At 38.7% G+C, this 21,017-nt stretch overlaps 1 protein-coding gene across 3 annotated transcripts in view; it reads right to left on the bottom strand.

Moving 5' to 3' along the window:
- Positions 1–21,017, bottom strand: part of atrnl1a (attractin-like 1a) — a 319,852-nt gene that overhangs the window by 185,299 nt on the left and 113,536 nt on the right. For all 3 annotated transcript variants that reach the window (XM_067610631.1, XM_067610633.1, XM_067610634.1), the window contains one exon: positions 4,471–4,564. In XM_067610631.1, the coding sequence (XP_067466732.1) occupies positions 4,471–4,564 (94 nt within the window). The remainder of the gene's footprint in view (positions 1–4,470; positions 4,565–21,017) is intronic.

Raw genomic sequence — 21,017 nt, 5'->3', positions numbered from 1 at the left:
CACCACCTAATACAACTATTTTTACCACCAATAATAACAATGATTAAAGTAAAACTGGTTCAGTATTTTTCCCAGTGTTCAACTGTTCTGTAAGTGAAGGAAAAAAACATCAAAACAACAAAAAAATTAGCAGAAATAAAGTGAATTTTGTCTCCATTGAGGCAAAAACTAAGTTTATGAAACATCTACAGTTCACACACATTCTGTGGCACTGATAATCAATAATATATGAAACATAGTATAAACAAAGAGAACAAATTTATCTGATTGCTTCACTTGTCTTGACTCATACTGAATGTTCTTTTTGCTGTACAAGGAAAACCACACACACACACACAGAGTGTACTCTCTGCCTCTGTTTTCTAGCCTCGCCTGCTAGATTTATTGATGCAGCAATTTTCAGTCTGTCTCCATGGTGCGTTGGCCCGCCAAGCCATTTAGGATATAGTGCTGCAGCAGTCAAGTCTGGCTCTATATGGTGTCAAACAATTCAGCCAACTAACGTCAAACGCCTCACTAGCACCTACCGAAGATCTGACCAACAATTTACATAGACTCACAATGGAGACACAAGCATTACACACATGTGATATATATAGGTGTCGCGCTGGCAGTGGTCGTTTCATATAGATGTGGCGTTAATGCAAACAGGGCGTGTGCGCATAACGTACACTACACCTGATTTAGTGCATCATACGCCACACTTACCTGTACATGTAACCTCATACGCACACATAGACCACATCAACACACTACACTGTACAGTTTTTACGCCTACACACCAACACACCTAACCTAGAATTTACATCAACAGAGCTCATTGTGCATGTATTAAAGTTTTTTCAAGCTGCAGCCAAGTCATATTCTCTGTCTGCAAGTTGTGAAACATATTACAAATGCTAAACAAATAACACAACATGTAAAGTCATGAGATTTCAGCAGCACTCTGCACATAACCATTGCTGCTGTTCTCTACTGCAGCCATCGAGTTTAAATACCAATATTGTTTTAAGGGAAGAAGATACTTTTAAACAACTTTAGTTTTTTGTCATTCCAATGTAATTTTTTCCATCTCTGAAATAAAACTGATTTTTTCTTTTTTGCGAAGCTTGTCTCAGTTTTTACTCTTTCGAATAATCAACCATCTATGTAACTGTTCAGTACACATGTTTTTATCTTTCTTATTAATTATCATTATACACACCTGATATTGGTATATTTGTTCTGACTTATTTCATGAGTTTGCCCAATTTGCATAATTTCATGATAAAAAATAAATAAATATATTGTATGTGAGCCTATATTAATGGTGGCTGGCCTTAAAAAAGCACATCAACCCACACTCATGTTCAGGTTATTAAAAAATTTCACAAAAGTTTGGCTATGTTGCAAACTGGGCCTCCTAGTATAGAAAAAACAGATGATATTAAGTACGATTATCGGTTATTTGCTGTTAATAATTCAACTGATTAAAAATATATTAACCGATAATGCAGAAGATGAAGACGAGTACAGTGTAACAGTCAGAAAATGTTCTGCAGATTTGCTGCAGTATGCGTTTGCGCCACCAGGTGGAGTCTCTTAATTTTTAATGAGATTCAGTTACAGGTGTGTTTGGTGACCACCCGTAAGGGCTGTATAAACTGTAAAACAAACACACCTCCCTACCTTCCATGGAAGAAAATAGTCATAGCGTGCCTTGATCTGCACACTGTGACAGTCCTGTTGATGAACGCTGGAGGATGAAGTTGTTTGACAGCTGTGCAGGCTCATACTGACACTAAACTAGCATGTTGAACAGAAGCAGCTGCTCAGTTAATGCAGGCTGAGAGCTGAGTGTCAGACAGCAGGACTTCAATAACACATGCTCCCGCCAAACACACGCATGATGAACTGTAATAGCAACACTCCCCTGCTCCGAGTATAGATGCATTTTAGCAGTGGCAGTAAATGGACAGATAAAGTCGGAGCGACAGTATTGTTCAGTATCTGTCCAGCTGAGCAGCTGTTTCAAACAGCTGAAATAACATTAGCTACAGTAAACACACATCACAGGGATGCTGGTGTGTGTTGGTAGGTGTTTGCTTACTATGTGAGGCAGCTGGATTCACAAGATCATGCGAACCACCAGTTTGGACCAATTGGCGTCCAATGAGGATTCTCGCATGATCTTGTGATCTTGTGAATCCAGCTGCCTCACAAGGTAAGACGGTGATAGACAGATGGTTCATCCAATCACCTGCCAGGTATTTTTTGTGCCTGCCCTTTAACAAATAGTTTCCAAGGACGACTTCTCAGATGGTTATGTGTAAAAACCATCTGGTGCGTCAAGTTAGTTTGCTGTAGTGCAACAAATGTATATGCGCTCCACTTACAATGCGTACCTATACGCACGCCTGATATCTTTTTCAGCTGGTGCAGTGTGTTGATATACACACACTTAAGCCACAGCAGGTACATGGTATTGTCTTATTTATTTATTAGGACCATGTACATGTTACCATTTGATGTACTGTACCAGAGTTAGCTTATAGCTAATTTTCATCTGCAGTCCCTTACAATTAAAACATTATAACAGCACAACAACAAACAGTGCAAAGCAAAAAACACACAGGACACATAACACAAAATACAAAGCTACACACAACAGCACATCACATACACCAACAATGTCAACTAGAAATTAATAATGTAAGCTGGTCAAAATAAGAGCAAGATTATTTGCGTTCATGAGAAAATGAAATAAATGAAATAAAATGTAGAGTCAGAGGATACAGAGCCGAGTAGCTTTTAGCAGACTTTTAATTTAGTTTTAGTTTTTTAAATTTTCATTCCACTGAGCTGATTGCTCAATTGCAGTGCGATGAAATGGTCTGGTACAATCTTGTGTAGAGGATATTCTGGAGGATCTAATAGAACTTATTGAGCGAGTATAAAAAACACAAAGTCACGTAGTGGAGGAGGAGGCCAAACCATTTCAAATGTTATAAACTAGGCACAAATTTGAAAATAATCTAAAATTCTCAAAGCTCAGTGAATTGTATTTCTTCAGTACCCTACAGCGATGGAAATGCATCAGCTTTTGGTCCAGAATTTTTAGAGTTTGTTTTTATTAAGACCCAAGAGGCTGTTTCTCGCAGTCTGCCCCCAACATGTGATGCAATAAGACATATGATGAAGGTACTGTGCATTAGTCGGCTGAATCATTTGACACTTCATATGGCACAATAAGAGGAAAACACACACAACGTGTATAAACACAAATATTTGTCTACATTTCTATCATCCTGATGACCAAAATTTGATTTTAGAGTCAAATCCTGTTTCCCTAAACCCAAACTTGAACCTATCCTGAAGCTTTTCTTAAACTGTTGAATAATTTAACATGACCTCCAACACATAAATTCAACCCTTAATCCCAAAAAGAGCTGCAGAGCATGCAGAGACATCTTCTGGGTGGTTTTCTATATCTGGAGATCATTGTGCAGCTACAGATTTCTGTAATGTGTGTGTTTCTTGCTGTTATCTTTAGATACTGTCTATATAATTTCATTGGTTCACCTAATAATTAAGGGCCAGCAAGACGGGGGTACGGTGTGTGTTCAACCTTAAAATAGAGAGCACTTGAGGCTGAAATATTCGTGCTGTTGTAATAACCACTACTAGCAAAAGTGTCAAAAGCATTTGGAGCCTTTGAATTATTTCTTCTACATTAAAGAGGCAGACATAAGAGTTTGTGAATGTCCATTCATAGATGAGTGGCAACTAAATGGAAACCTGTAATAGTCCACACCCCCACAAGTGCTACTTATGGTCTAAGTAAGTGAGTCTGCTGTATTTTTCTGCAAAATTTTACACTTTATCTTGCATTTGCCTTTCATGCTTTTTACACAATAGTTCATATTTTATCACCTATTTCAGCATCCTTTCATAGAGCCAATATTTGATTCTATGAACAAGAGAAGACTTATTAAATCCATTCTGTATACATACAAGACTCTTCTCCCAAGAAAACAACAGAATCAGTCGTTACGACATATGTTCATGTTCAAGTGACAAAGCCCTCTAGCAGTCATGATAATTATGATGAGAACAACAAAACATCTGATTTTCATGAGGAAGATCGCTGTTTATTTTCACATTTAAACCACAACTCAACACTTTTTTTTTTAAACTTCAACCACAATCGTGCCTTAATCTTAACCATGTGGTTATTATTACAACCACAGCGATGAATGTAACCTAACCTTAAGGTACTTATTTTAACTCAAACCATATTCTTTCCTTAAACCTAACCAAGTTATTTTTTACCATAGTGTTGTCACTTCATAAAACACATCGACTGCTCAACAGTGATTTTTAACAGTTTGGGTTCAGACGAATGATGCTGTCGTGCTAATAACTGCTAACAGGGGCGTCAGATCAGAATCTCAGACATATTTTGTTGTTGGAGGACTTGTTGATACTTACAGTTGACACTGGTCTCCCTTGATGCCCTTGGTAGTACAGAAGCACTTCCCTGTGTTGACATGGCACACGTTGGCATGGTTGTTACATTTACATGCTGCAGAGAAAAGACGAAGGATGAAGGGGGGGAGGTGGGGAGAGAGAGAGAGAGAGAGAGAGAGAGAGAGAGAGAGAGAGATGTTAAGATTTTAAACTCTGATCTCTCAAAGTAGAATCCCTTGATGGTGTGGAGACATGGTGATAGTTTTCAGTAACCAAACAGTTTCTTAAAGACAACTACTGCTGAGGTGCCTTTAAGCAAGACGCTAATCCACGACTAGTGAAACAGAGATGCTCAGCATCCAGCACTAAAACCTGCATTCTGTATATAAACACAGTAATCCTTTAAAATTGTGGTTACTAATGTTCCAGCTGAAGGAACGTAGGCAGACGACAGGAGTGGGAGGAGAGAAGATGAGTGTGTGTGGGAGATGTTGGAAAAAGAAGGAAGGTACCGAAAAAGGTTGAGAAAGCAGAGATGGAGAGAGAGAGAGATAGAGAGAGAGAGAGAGAGAGAGAGAGAGAGAGAGAGAGGAAGGACTGTAATGGGGTGATGAAGAAAGGCAGAGTAACAGAGAGAGAAAAGGACAAATCTCTCATTTTCCAAGGAACATGAGGCAGCTTATGAGTCATTCTTACTTTGAGTTCTTGATTGAAATGTTTCCTTTCGCTCTGCCTTTCTTGTGCAAGACTGAACGTTATGCACCTAAGGTAACCTTAAATGGTATCACTCAGGCTGCGATTTGCTGCGTTGGGGGGTGGAGGAGGGGGATGGGGGATATGGGGGGTGGGGGGTTGTGGGGGCAAGATGGTCAGGATTTCCCCACCTCTAGTCTATATATCCCTGCCTCTGCCAAGTTATTTTTATCCCCGGTGGGGACAAAAATGTATCCACCTCATAGTGATTTATCCTGCTTCACCCATAGATCATATAAAATATCTAAAATTAAAATAGGCTATTTCAAAAATATCTAAGTAAAGCGTGTGAGAACAGTCATTAGTGTAAACAACAATAAAATCAGTCAGTGCTCGTGTGCCAATAGAGATGACAGGGCATCTAGGCTACGTGATGTCACAGTAAATGGACCAGGGGTTTCCTTCCCTACACCGGAGATTTGCAGAGATAAAAGAGGAGTGACACACCGTGGATGACCTCTCCACAGGAAAACATAAGAAGACAGAAGTCTATCATCAAGGCAGACTGTTTTCTTGGTCCGACAAGTTGACACATAGGCTGCTGTAGCCTATTTATTTTTACTAGTGCTGTGCCTGTTCAACATGTGCCAGTTTGGAACAGGCCGATTACAACTATCAGTAGACACTACAATTTAACGATGTTCTCTAAACGCCTCACATGCAGGTTCTCAGGAGACGCTATAATTTTGAGCTGAAGTCGATGAGATGAACTGCAGTGTCCATTCAAAACGTTCCTGAGACATCCTGCACTACGTCTTGAACGTACATGCCAAGTTGCGTTCACATCCTGTGTGAGGAGTGGGAACTTTTTCAATTGATTCTCTATGGTAGTTCTTATCACTACGGATGTAATCCCCCCTCCGACCACAATGTGGGTTGCAATGGCAGAGTGGTGCTGTCCATATTTCCGCTCGTTGATTCTCTATGGTAGTGAAGAAGCAGAAGCAACGTTGTTTAAGAGGTATTTTTATTTCTCAAGAACTGCTCATCCAACAACAACTTCACACTTAACACTGCAATTCCTTAGGTCCTGAGCAAAACGCCTGCCAAGTGTGAAGTTGATCGGATGAAGGGTTGAAGGTATAGTTATATGATGACAGCACGTTGTTGTGATTATTTTCTATTCAATATTGAAGTTTGCTGCGAACATAGCTGAATTAAACAGCGACTTGCAAGAATGACATTAAGTGTATTGTCACATCTGGCTGAGTGACGTTTTCCGCAGTACTGAAAGGAGCATTGAGGGATTTAATTCTGGCATGTTAAATTAGCATTTAACCTTTTGTTTTGTTGTATATGATCACATCACCTATGAGTCTGGATGAGGGAAGGACAAGGTGTAAACTTCATATCACATCACTGAGAGTCAAAATATTGCACTAGTCGATGATTTTTAAAAACAAAATTTTAATGGATTAAACAGCTGCAAGAAATAGTCTAATAGGCTCCATAGTCTATTTCCGCCAAGCGGCAACCTCCGGGGCTGAAAAATGAAGCCAATGTGGAAGTGCCAAAAACCTGCATTCTATCTAATGGCCAGCAGGGGGAGACTCCACTGGCTGCAAAAAGAAGTCAGATTGTATGGAAGTCTATGAGAAAATGACCCTACTTCTCACTTGAGTTATTACCTCAGTAAACTGTTTCTTAATGAGTTTATGAGCTCAATTGCTAGTTTCAAGTCTTCTTCAATACAGCATGATGTTCATTTTGTAAATTATGGTCCCATTTAGAGTAAAAAAGACGATAAAACAGCGTATGCTTTAGGACGTGGCTACGTTGTGATTGACAAGTCACTACCATGGCGACAACCTTGATTACGTAATGTAACCATTGCGTATAGGTGTAGCTGCTGCTATTTCACAGTGTGTTTTCAGTTCTCTTAAGTTCATTGTAACATTGTGATTGCCTAAAAAAAGTCTTGTTCAGCGTTTGGTTTTAATAAAAGACCCCCCTCTGATTTTTTCACAAATTGCACCCTGGTGTCACTAATATGACGCATTTCATTTAAAAAAGGTTTGATTTGATAGGACAGGCAGAAAAGTTGTGAAAGGTAAGATTGTTGAAAAAATTGTCCCACTAGTGCAGCATGAGGTCACCACTGAAGTAGCACAGTTTTCCAGGAAATTCAAACGCTCCGTTGATGGGATCTTTGTGTGATCCTAAAAGGTTAAATCAAGGAGAACTTGCTCATCCAAAAAATTGACAGATGGTGATGTTAGTCGGTAATTCCATTTGTTTGTCCAATTGTTTGGTCCAGAACAAAATATCTCAACAACAACTGCTTGTATTACCTAAAAATCTGCTTTGGTTCCCAGAAGATCACTAACTCTTTGATTGATGACACGGTATCTCAAAACTAGCGTCTGGATTTTAAATTTAATTTTACTTTGAACATTCATGATCCCAGTGGGATACATTCTGAGTTTCTACTGAACCCATTCCTTCTTCTTCTCAAGAAACTTTGGCCTGAGCGCCACCATCTGGCCAATGTCTCAACTTGTGCAGGATACAAGAAACATCCAAATCTAACAAGTGGATCCATGAAGTCTTCTGAGCACATTTATGCTACCGAGGTAAGAAATATGACACCATGGCCTTCCTTTTGGCACCTGGAGGAAGTGGATATTTTCAGCCACGCTGCTAATTAGTACCTTTTTATCATATTGTGAGGTGTAAAGAACATTGTAGCCACTAAGGGCTGCAAATAGGGTTTTAAGACTTTTAATTTTGTTCGCTATAGCGAAATGGTTGCCAGGTAAGATACCAAAGAATACACAGCAATCATGTCCTGACAGAAGAACCAAAAAGGCCTAATGTAAGTATGTAAATCACAGATCACCAATATCTTTTAATGAGCTTTTTATCAACATCATCTTTGGCCGAGATAGAAAAATCCCCCTCTGTGGGCTGCGTAAGGTTACATCCTGGTTGGTGAAATTTGGCTTTGGGAAGCCATTTACTGGAGGTAGTGTTGTGGTCAGCTTGTGATTAGAGCCATAGAGATAGGAGCCTTTTTTTTTTTTTAGTGTGTCTAATCTTTTTAATCGTTTTGTTATGTAAAAGCAGAGCATGATTTTGCCGGATGATTCACGTGGAGCCCAGCCTGTAATTTCGACACTAAATCACTTCTGCATGGACCGACTAATGGCGGAGACAAACAATAACGTTCTCTATACCCTTGTGTTATGAGTGTGTACATGTGTGTGCAAGCACATCCACACAAGGCCGCTGTTTCCTGTGTCCCTCTCCAGCTGAATTGACTTTGTGCTTTGTTCTTATTCTTTCCAACTGGCACAGAGACAGGCCCTGTAATAAAACAGTGGTGCGCTCAGGTCAAGGTAAAAACCAAGGCACAGGCAGATAATGAGAGGAAAAACAACCTCTACTATCCCTTCTCCTCCTCCTCCTCCTGTCTGGGAGTCTGATTTGATCGCTTACACAGAACAAAAACAAGGTAGCAGACATAAATACTGCTTTAAATATTTAGATTTTTGAACACACACATACACACACTGAGAAGCAGGAAATAAGGTTGAGCGGTGGGGGCATTTAAAATGTCAGCGGGCTAAAAGTCGAATCAACGTTCTTCAACTTGGAAAAACAAAGACGCTGACAGCGGAGGCGGCGAAAATAACAAAATACAATTTCAGTCTATTACTTGAAATTACATTGACCCGTCACAATGAAAGAAAACCTTTTCAAAAGATGCACACTGAACTGTACGGTTCGGGAGAGATAACGGAGCTCTAACAAAAAGTGTCTTTTAGACTTGAGATAATAAACAAATCACAGGCGTGTTAGCGCAGGCTCGGGTCACCCCCGCTGTTCATACAATATTGATTTAGTAGGCAGTCAACAAAGGCATACAAAGGACACAGCTCGGAGAAAAGCACATCCATGCAGTCACACAGATTTACGCCAATGGCACTTAAAAAGAAAGACAGACAATGAGAGAAAGGCAAGACAGAAAGGGACCGAGCCAGAGACGGAGAATTCGGGTTAATTACTTAAAAAGCTGCCAGCAACTTGTTACTGTTTTGGTTTTGATGCTTGTACTGAATACCGCAATCATCTGAGAGCTTCACACGCAAGACGCAACACACAAGAAGGAAAGTAAGACTGCTCTCATCTTTTTTTTACTTTCTAAATCAGCCTCAAAGGCTAAATTACAGGTTTAATTAAGACGCCAGAACTGGCAGACATTCCTCCGGGGATGTCGCTCATTGACATAAAGGTAAAATTATTTCAGATCTCACAGTAAAACAGTGTAAATTATGTGACAGAAAACAGCATTAAGTTTTCTCCTCACTTCAAACAAACATGAAACCACTGTAATCCCCTGAACAGTAAACAGTCCCAGCACAGACAGACTCCCCGTTGTGTGTTGGGAAGTTGAGATATAAAGCTCCTCTACTATTTCATCTCCACTTACATACCGAGCTCAAAAAACAGCTTATAACTAAAATTGGATTGAGAAACAAAGTAAACACTCTTGTAACACTCTGACAAACTAGCTGCTGAGTTGGTTTTGTCTGAAAGCATCCTTGGACTGTGATATGTAGTATGAGACCTGACGTTGAACTGGATACACAGATGATTTTGAGCTCTAATCTGACTCAGGGTAACTCACGCTGTCGACAGCAGCCGGCCATGTTGTGTTACGGCTCTGTCGCAGCTGCCGGAGACGATCCGCTGCCATTTTAGTGCCGTTCTGTGTCCACCGGGTCCATGAGTCATTAATATATATATCGCCTATAGAATCTATAAATATACATGTCTGTATTTATTGACAGTTGACTTAAAATTAATGTTTAATGTTCTGTTTCATTTTTTACTAACTTTGTACTGACACATATACAGCAAAAATAGTTTTTCGTGTTTGTAATTAGTAGGGATGTGCAGAGATCCCAGTATTTGTATTTGTATCTGTATTTGTTGAGGCAGCAAAACTATTTGTATCTGTATTTGTATTCGAATAAAAGTGGAAAGAGGCTTAAAAGTCCTGTTTTTGTTTTTATGAAACTTTTAATTTTAGAAAATTAAAGTGTTACAATAAATGTTCATGAATAAACTACCTTATGAAGGAGGTCCGCACACCAAGTCTTGAACTGGAGTCTCCTAGATCATAGACAAATGCGCTGATTACTGAGCTAAAAGTTTACTTATCACCTCATTGCAGACAGACCTCTAGCTATTTATACACCCATAACACAGAGACAGCACACCGTGTAATGTGTAGAGAGGAGCTTCAAAGGCGATTCTTGCTTTGCATTTTTCATTTATTGCCTATTTTTTACAACCTAACTTCATTGAAAGGAGAAGGGGAACAACAGGTTATGGAGAGTCCCTTGGAAGCACTTTGTATGTGTCAGTAGTTCAGCTTTATCTCTGGGGAACACCCCCAACAAATAATTTTTTAAATATTTGTATGAAACAAATATTTGTATAAAACCCACTATTTGTGCTTTGCCAAATAATGTATTTGTATTCGGGCACACCCCTAGTAATTAGTGAGACAGTCTGTTGTCAGATGTCGGAAAAAGTGTGAAATAGGATCTCGGCTCATAGATAAGCTGCTGACTGTTGACCAGCACTGTGAAGGAAACTTAATCTACTGTATCTCCAAGTATAAGCTATAGCTTTCTATAGAGTCATACCTGCTACTGGCTTTCACTATACAGTAAATCCATTCATTCATTCAGCTTCTCTCACTAAACATCCTTATTGTAAAAAAAACCCAACCAGTCTGCAGACACAATCATATTCAGAGGAGATGAACTCAATTGTATAAGAGAGAAAGCCTCCGGAAGGGTGAAGGGTGGAAGGAGCAGGGGAATCATAAAGAAGAGGAGAGAGAGAGAGAGTGAATGAATGAATGAAATGGACGGAGGAGAAAGCACATCACGCACCACACTTGCTGACAACACAGAAATAAGCCGCAATAAAAAGAAACCCGATCTCTTAGCGAGAAGGGCTGATTTGATATAAATCATATTTCCCATGACTTGTGCAAGCCCCCTGAAGAGAGTACAATTTCTCACCCCACTGCCTCTGCATGTACACACACAATACAAAAGACGCCTGTTGTCAGGGTGTGTTTGAATGTGTGTGTAGGTGGGAACTAGGCCGTGTGTGTGTGAGTCAGGCAGAGAGAGGTAGAGATGAGGAAACAAGTCAGTGAGAAAACATTAGAGAACAATCCTCACTGAGCATCTTATCTGTTTCTCCAGTCGGTTATGTCGTATTCCTGAGGGCTGTGCAGTTATAATACTCCAGATAACTTAAGGAGGGCGCTAAATATCACACCGGTGTTTTTTGTTTGTTTGGGGTTTTCTTGCGTTTTTTGAGTTGGGCATCAAAACCCAGTGACACCACACAACGTCTGAATCCTTCTCTGCTGCCAATAAATCACAAATAAGTGCAATTAAAAAGGGGGCAGCTAAAGAATGTAAACTTGTAAACACAAAACTTCAAATATTCTTTTAGAAAATGTAAGCACCTGGACATTTCTTAAGGGTTCCTGGAGTTTTCACCAAATTAAATTTAAGACTTTTGTAATACCACAAACAATTAAATTCAATACCTTTTTCATGGAAAATGACAGAGAACCATTAGTAGTAGTAGTAGAAGAAGAAGAACAAGAAGAACAAGAACAAGAACAAGAACAAGAAGAACAAGAAGAAAGTTTTATAGTTTATAGATTTAATGTCTCTCAAAAGTATGCAGCCATATACAAACAATAGTTATAATTAATGTTGCTCTCTATGTGTAGGCAAGAAAAAATATTAAAGACTTCAGTACTTTCTGAGGGCATTTTTGAGGAAACTGAACAGAACAAGATACCTTGTTTTTTCCATTTCAAATAGTCAAACTACATGCTACTCACAGTACTTCTCCATGGACTTCAGGTTCACACCATGAATAAAATTAATTACAAAACTTGCTGCTTTATTCCCTCAACCATCTGAATTGTGACTGGCATGTTTCTTTGATTTTCTTTCAAATGCTGATTATTCTTTCTCCAGAATCACTCTCTTATCACAGCTATTAGCCATTATTACACAGCTTTGTCGAATACTCGATTCTGATTGGTCAATTACGCCATTCTGTTATTTCTGAATAGCCGACCGCTGCTATGAATAACAGACCATTGCTAAGGACACAGTTCTGTTCATAGACTCAGGAGGACTACGCCCAATCATATCAATCTGCAGAAAGAAGTCCGGTAAAATTACCAACTACAGCTCATTCACGACACCTTGTGGAAAAAAAAAACAACGTCAGAGATAATGTCTGTGACTGGGCACAGATGTGACGGCAGCCTGAAGAGCTACTGGGCTCCAACCAGTACAGAAAGGGAAAAGTTTAGCAAGATTCTGTCCTCTGATCCAGGCAACGGCAGCAGATCTGGTGAGCGCCTCTCTACACGCTAACTTAAGTGATATCATTACCAGTTGTAACATTAGCAACAATAGTGTTTCCAGGTGTGTCAATTGCAAAGACCCGGGAAGAAGGAAACATGATGAGATGAATGACAGAAACGTCATAATCTTAAGAAGGCTATAGAGCTTTCATAGATATTTACGTTGCTAAGCACGCAGTTCCAATCGTAGAATCTAACAGACTATATATTTAGCGTACAATCATTTTTAAATCAATAAAATCATTTTTGAACCAATATTTTGTGTCCGATTATTGATTTCTTTTGTAAATAGCTGTGTTATGAGTGGGCTAATATACAGTGCGGGGGTCGTTATTGTGAAAAGAACCCCTTCAGGGTGGTTCAAGACCTGCATCACCCTGTCGGGCTTCTTTTCGCAATAATGACCCGCTCACTGTAAATTATCTCGTACTTTAAAGAATGAACAGAACAGCCAGCACTTCTCACCGTGTGGAGGGATCAGAAATGTTTATTTGCTAGCACTGCAACTGCACTACTACTTAACCCCTCTATTGTGTTAGGGTCAAATTTGACCCGTTTTCAAGTTTAGATGTGTGAAACAGACTTTTAATTTTTTCTGATCAAAACAAGGCTTCATTACATCGTCCACCATGGCCTATGGAATATGATGAAACATTTTGATCTTTTTTTTCTTTTTTTTAAATGCATATTAAAAAAAAAAGTTACATCTGTTGTGTTACGGATCAAACTTGACCCGGTTGTAATTATGGGTTGTTGTATGGGTTGTATGCAGAGAAATACATATTAAATGATGTCAAACCATCATGAATAACAAAAAATACAACAAAACAAAAATAACAGTAATAAAATCCTATAAAAAATAGTATAACAATATTATGTAATAATATTAAAATTATGTTTCATGCCAAGAAAGCGTATTGACTTGAATTCAATTGTAGAGTAGCATGCAGCAAATATGATCGCAAGCACAGCCCCCCACCCCCCTCTCAGTGCTTGTTAATGAATTCAAACACGGGTCAAATTTGACCCGCTAACACTAAAGGTGTAAACCCTTTTCTAACACATTAGAAGGGTTAAATGACAGCTTCACACAATCAGGCAGAACGTAACAACACAAGGGTCAACGATACAAGCAGACAGATTAATTATCAAGAGAGCAGCTTTAAGGAACGTCGAACTGATGAAAAGACTCCAAATCATTGGAGCAAAGGCGCAGAAATTATTCAATATATCTCTAGCCAACACACATCCAGATCAGTAGCCTGTCTCACATGATCACAGTGTAGCTTCTGCATTGATGCATGATCGATGCTCCTTAATCGCGCCATGACTTTCAACATGTCTTGTGATCACAGACCTTATAGGGCAGCATACTACGGCAACGGCACTGACCTTCTCTAAAGCTGTATCAGATTTTGTGCCAACCAAAGTAGATGTTGAGATGTGTCACTGAATAATTGGTGGTGTTAAAAGTCAGAGGATCATCAGAATCCTTGGAATTCATCCTCTGAGTGACATGGACCAAATTTCACATCCAATATTTTTCAAGACATTTCACAAAAAGCCAAAAATGGCGGGATCACTAAAGTCAGTTGGATTCTCCCTCTAGGGACCACGAATGTCACATCAATGTACAAAATTGAACACAAATCCTAATAGTTGTTGCAACTGGCATGACTAAAAAAAGCTAACATAACAAATACAGATGAAATTAGATTTTAAAAATACCATTTGATGGAGCACAAATTTATTTGCATGTTCTTCAATTTGCTCCTTGAAAATTTTAAATTGAAAAACAAAAACACGTTCAGAAATGCAATGCAAAAAAAAGAATAAAGGTGGTTATTGAGTATTCTCAGTAAAATTGACCCACATTTGTCTCCCTTCAGTCATTTCTAAACAAAGAAGTAAAATTTTCTGGACTCAATTCAGGCCGCTTGTGTATGACAAGAAAATGTGATTAAAGGTTGTAAATCTTACTGTAAAATGAAAGTACAGATATCAGCAGCTGTTCTATTCCCAGTAGAGCTCTTGACAATATAGTTTTGTGCAACATGTTCACACCTATCAAGAAGTGTTGATTGGCCTGCAGGTCATCTACTGTATACAGAAGATGTGTGTGCTGTGATGGTGACTGTGTCATGTGTGTTACTGAACATCTGTATTACAAAAGACACTTTCAAGTGTTGACACTTACTTATTGTGAGTTATATTTCACATCTGCACTCACAGAGACAGAGACGGCTCTGATATAGACAGTAAGCTGCTAACAACTCTTCACTTCGTCACTTTCTTTTCTCCATGAAGTAGGAAATATGTATCATCTTTTCATCTAAATTCAGCAGCCTGAACTCTGGTGTTACAACAATGCCAACCTTTCAACCCACTCACCAAACTTATTTAAATGCTTATTACTGAAGATTAGCAACAGTAGTGCGGTTAAGATCTGGCTAAATTTACGTAACTATAACTTATTTATGGTTAGAGAAAATGACACAGACAGGATGTGAAAGTTGGTCAATGGCGTCAAAGTTATGTTACCCTTTACACAGCACTACTTGCAGCTCTTCCTACTTTGATTGGAATTGATCATAAATCAGATGCTGCAGAATCTGCAAATATATTATGATTATATTATTATATTATTAATTATAATTCCTCAAAATGTTTGGCTTTGTTGCAATGTCATCCACTTTGATACTCAGAGTAAGACACAGTTATTAGCTTTATATGGCTTGAGGTAACGTTTTCACTTATGTTCTAATTATGATAATAAAGCAATTTAAACAGCAAATTAAATAAAACCAAGTGAGTAACTTTAACACAATAATGACAAATGAACATTTATGTAAACAATGAGGTTCAAATAATAACGTAACATAAACAAAACAGGTTTAAACTGCAGCACCGTTAACATATGTAGTGTTTTGTTTGGTGTGTGTTTGATTAAATGGTGGTTACCAATTTATTATCCCCCCCCCCCCCCCCCCACCATGCCACAGAATAGGAAATTTACATGATGTGTTTTTTTTTTTTTTTTCTGTACTATATATCTAGTTACACTACTATACTCCCCAGATAATGATCCATCACATGCTAATCTCCATGAATAATATTTCATAATCTGCAGCATCATCAATGTCACCTTCCACCTTCAGCTGACTCCTTCCTTTCCTTTGTTCCGTCTCAGACGGGGCAGTTTAGTTAGATAAGAGAGAACAGGGCCTTTTACTGGGTTTAATGAAGGACTAGCGAGGTAAAGGCAAGGGCACGGGGACACGAGCACAGAGTAAAGACTCTGTAAATTACATGGGATCATGTGTGCATATTTGCATACAATGAAAACATGTTTTCATGTCTTTTCTTTTCATTTCTTTCTTTCAGATACATCAAAGAACCTTTGAATATTGTTTCCTCAGCAGAATCTGATCAGTGAACCGTCAACTTTGAAATGAGAACATTTCATAAACTGATGTAAAAAGGTGAAAGTTCATCCCACTCTTCAGTTTTCTGACATTCAATATAGACGGGCCTCTATATTTTAAATGCCTCAAAAGAACAACTTAGTTTAAAGGACTTTGTTTTCTTTTCAATGAATATCTGAATATACTTTAACCCGCCTATCTAGCATTCATATGCAGGATATAAACATGTAGTAAACAGTTTATAATACACCAAAATGCATTTTTAAGCAGATATAAGTATTTATTAATGTCAACTATAGCTCCTGTGGTCATCCATAAATTGAGGCTGCTATATAAACAGATAATGAATGACAGTATAGTTCAACACAGCTGTAACAATATAAAATATGTTACATTAACACTTAAAAATATCCCAATATCTGCTTACAAATACATGACTGATATAAAATGTTTTATACACTGCTTATAAAGGCTAAATGATGGTGGTTGAAGTAACTTTTGATTGCAAAGACTGACAAAAATGTAGAAAACTGTTAAATTCTATTAATATGTGAGAATTGTTAGAATACACTATCTCTTAATTTTTTCTTTTTAATCAAAGTTGGTGCATTTATTTACGTAGCTCCAGCTGTGCTATGTACATTTTGCAATAATTAAAAAAAACAATTCAGTCAACCACTTCACATAGAAGAGATTATTATGTGAATACAGAATATTTACAGTGTTTATCGCTCCTGGCAAGGAAACAGCAAGGTCACATAGAGTCAGAGCCTACAGGTGTAGAGGCAGGGTTTATGATATGCTACAGCAGAGGGATTTTGTGTCTTTTTATTTCGTTGATATAATATATCCTGCCATCTACAGAAGCTGAGCGGCTCCACTTCTCTACAGTATATGTTCCTCATTTGATTTTAAAGCCTTAGTTTTACTCAACCTCATCTGGCTGGTGACCCCGTCCTTAGGTGCCTCCACATTAATCATACGAGGTAAAATTCACATTTAGCTGTTGTTATGTTAATTTGACTGTGCACTGGATACTTTATCTTATTATAGATACATTTTAGATATAATTATAGATCATATCATATCTGATCAGCACTTATCTTGATCTTACATGATAGTATAGGAGCTAGTTTTACATTATTAATGCACGTGTGAGCTTTGAGCCGTAAATGAAAGTGCAGAGTCTCGAAGAAAGCAGCTTATTCTATGAGTCAATGCTGCAGAAAGACTTCAAAAACACTATTTGCACTGAGTGGAGATCAAAATGGATTCAAAAGCCGTTTAAAATCCAACACATCCTCATAATGAAACAACGACATAGGTCAATTGTAGCTGCGCTCCAGAACGACTCATAGGAGCGTTTTATAATATGCTGCCGATAGAGGCAGTAATCTGAAAAAATAATGATGTTTTATGGTTTGACAACGCTGTGGTTAAGGTCTGAGTCACAACAATCTTAGTTACGGCTATTAAAAAACTGTCCTGAGTTGGAAATGTGACACTTGCGGTTGGAAACAGGAAGCAAACAGCTAAATCCACTTTTTGACATCTATCTATCTATCTATCCATCCACCCAACCCGCCTCCTCCTAATATGAAAAACTGTCACCTTAAATTGGTGTCACGTGAACTGCGTCACTTCTCTGGGACGTAATTACTATGGCCACTAGATGGCGTAAACGTAACTATCGGTTGTTTTTTGCCGACTGAATTTTCAACCGATATTATGTTTTTTCTCATGAGGATGGGCTGTTTAAACCATATCTACAGAAGCATGTGTATGAGTGTGGTTTTGTGTGTACGGGTTCCTGTTTGTCTGTGCGTCCATATGTTGACCAGTCAGACGCCAGGAATAGAGAGCTGCCAGAGGGAAGATGACTGGGTAGTGCGCTAAGAATGCTGGGTATTTTGCAATTCTGCCATAGGGCTCCACAGGTACATAAACACACACAAAAGCAGGCTTAAAAGCACAAATATGCACACATATACACACACCAGCACACAAAGAAACACTTAAGACAGCAGGTGAGAGTGGATTTGGCAGCATCTCCACAGAGCAGACTGAATAGAGCAACGCTGCAGGCAGCATCCCTCTTCTGCTTCTCTGCTGCTGCTAAAGCTCAACAACAGCTGGCTCCGTCTGATCTATCGCACACACACATACACACAAACAGACACACACACACACTACCCTGCTGTCCTGTCTGTCCCGGTCTCTGGTTGATGCTGCTGGGTTGCCAGTGTCTTGCAGAGACAGCACTCAACATCTCTGTAGCTCTTGCACAGCACCTCAAAACCAGGGTCATGACTGATTAGCGAAGATGTTGTTATACAACCCCAAAAAAGTCAAGATGGATGGCTGGCAGTTTGCATTCTTTTCATCATGACCACAATGATCCGTCTGTCTGATCTTAAAGGCCCAGTGTGTGAGATGGAATATAATATTCATAAGTACGTTTTAATTAGTGTGTAATAACCTGTGTTTGTAGAATGAGCCCTTTATATCCACATAGGGAGCGGATCCTCTTTCATGGAGCCCGCCATGTTGCACCATGTAGCTGGCAACAGACACACCAACAGTTTTCGTGGGAGTGCGTCTGTGTCACAGCTCAGCCTCCGTCTGACTCACCAGATACTCCAGTTCTGTTATTTCCCTCCAGTCTTTTTTCCTCTCGTCTCTGTATGTTGCAGTATACGCGTCTTTGTGTTGATTCACACCAACCCAGGCAAAATTTGCATTTTTCACATGTTCATATCATGTATTCCATTGACTTTTTATGCAATCACACTGCCTCTAAATTGCTAATTTGCTTTGCATTCTGTCTGAACACAAAGTTAGAGTTATTTAGGTCACATGGCAGTCATGTCACAATCCAAGGAGTTAAGTTCAGATCTGTTTCTGACAATAAGGCTCTTAAAGTTAACCACAAAACAGGTTGTTTGTAAGGGTCCTTTTGAACCTTGTCTGATTTTCCACCTCTATGGTTAAGGTCTGATAATGATTGGGCAACTAAAAGTACTGGGATGAGGTTGTGGTAAGATCATGGTCATGGTTAAAAAGAAAATGTTTTCCTTGTGAGGACAGTCTCAAGGTGAAATTGGTAAAAGCCTGCAGTAAAGTGGACGTTTCATTGCTCACAACAAGCAACAAACTGTTAAATTGTACAGGTTGAACCAGCTAATCAGGATGTAAGACTATATGTACATGCTCATCCTAAAATATATGGTGATGACTGATGCGATAACACTATGAATCAAATAACTGCAGACTAGAATGGCTGGCATTCCCACAGGTGTCGTACAGGTTTACCATGAATATGATCACAATAAAACATCCATCAACTGTCTCGTCTGGATGACAGTGAAAAAAAAAAAAAAGTTTATGCAGAGCTGACAAACTCCTCACTACAGAACTAGAGGAAACAAATCCTGCGTAATTCATATCAAGCACTCCTCTCTCTGTTTTAATGAATTTATAACACATCCAGTGATCGCTTTTTATTCATTTAATCTTTTAATCTTCTTATCTTATTTTAATTTATGTATTCATCTCTTTTCCCTTTTCCTTTTAGACAAGAAACAAGGTTTGAATTGAAGAACCGATGAAAACCTCCCGCCTGAATGACAAAATGTCCTCGAGACCAAACAGCCGACCTTTGACTCGTGCTTCAAGGAATCACACAACCTGCATGACTGAGAGTCTTCATAGACAGCCAGAGAGAGAGAGAGAGAGCAGGAGAGGTAGTGCCGAGAGAGATAGAGTATCAGAGCGAGATGGAGACAGGGAGCTACTGATGCGAATCATGCAAAATTTATGGAAGCAATAAAACTGTTCACTGTGAGGTGCCGATGGCAGGGGAGCATTATACGCTGAAGCGCTGGGTAGCAAAAGATAACAAGCACGAGAAGAAATAATACAAGCTGAAGTCTTGCCTGGAAGACAACTCGGAGGGCAGCACAGACACACAGTGGTCATCCTGCTGCAGGTGGAAACTCACTAAACTTCAGCACTGGCAGGAAGAGCAGATACTTAATCTCTCTCTCTCAAAAAAAATAGATAACTTGTTCACAAACACAAAAAATTCAGGTTAGGCAAGAGAAAAAGGATAGTCTGGTCATTCTAAAACCCTACAATCAGTATATTCCCCTCTGTACAGTTTATTTCTAACATAATGACCATTTATATATACTCACTTTAAAACTCACAATTAGCCAAGAAATGTGGTTTTGTCCTGGAAATTCAACACATTTTAATCAAGTTTATTGCCATGTAGACTTGCTCATACAAGGAATTAGCCCTGGTGTTGTGCTGCATAATAATCAAAATATACAAAGTAAGAGAAAATAAAGGTACCACAAGTCAAGTAATCATGAATATATAAGAGAAATGTCCAATAAAAATATGTTAAAGTGTTTTCTTAACTTTAAAAGTTTATGTGGTATTCTCCTGTTGCAGTTGGTTAGTGATCATGTTTACCTTGTTTTCAGCACCTCCTAGTGGTGAGAGGTTATGTTTTCTCTTCTCATTCTCATGTGACCTTGTCATGTTTCAAGTAAGTGTTTAAAATAACAGAGACTTCCATTCAGTCGCATGTAAATGACTCTTTACCGTCCATCTGTTCCTGCTCACATCCCGTCCCTGCGTTAGCATCTTTTGCACATACTGCTTTATTTTCATCACATCTATTTTTCTAGATTAGTATTTCAGTAAAATGTGTTAATTTTGTGAGTTGCGTGTACAAATTAATTCATCTGTTTCATGTTGTCTTACTTCTGAGATTAATGTTAATTCATTGAGATGCATTTTGTTTTGTTTTTCCCAACTAATAAATGCAAGGATAAAAGACCATCTGTAGAGAAATCTGTTAGTGAAAGAAGGCGTTTATTTGACTGTCAAAGCACATGATCGGACAGTACAGGTATCTATGTATTTTTGTGGAAGCACACTTTGGTGGAGCCTCTATA

The sequence above is a fragment of the Thunnus thynnus genome, chromosome 14, assembly GCF_963924715.1.
Source record: "Thunnus thynnus chromosome 14, fThuThy2.1, whole genome shotgun sequence".
NCBI classification, from domain to species: Eukaryota; Metazoa; Chordata; class Actinopteri; order Scombriformes; family Scombridae; genus Thunnus; species Thunnus thynnus.
This window is presented reverse-complemented; position numbering and strand designations above follow the sequence as displayed.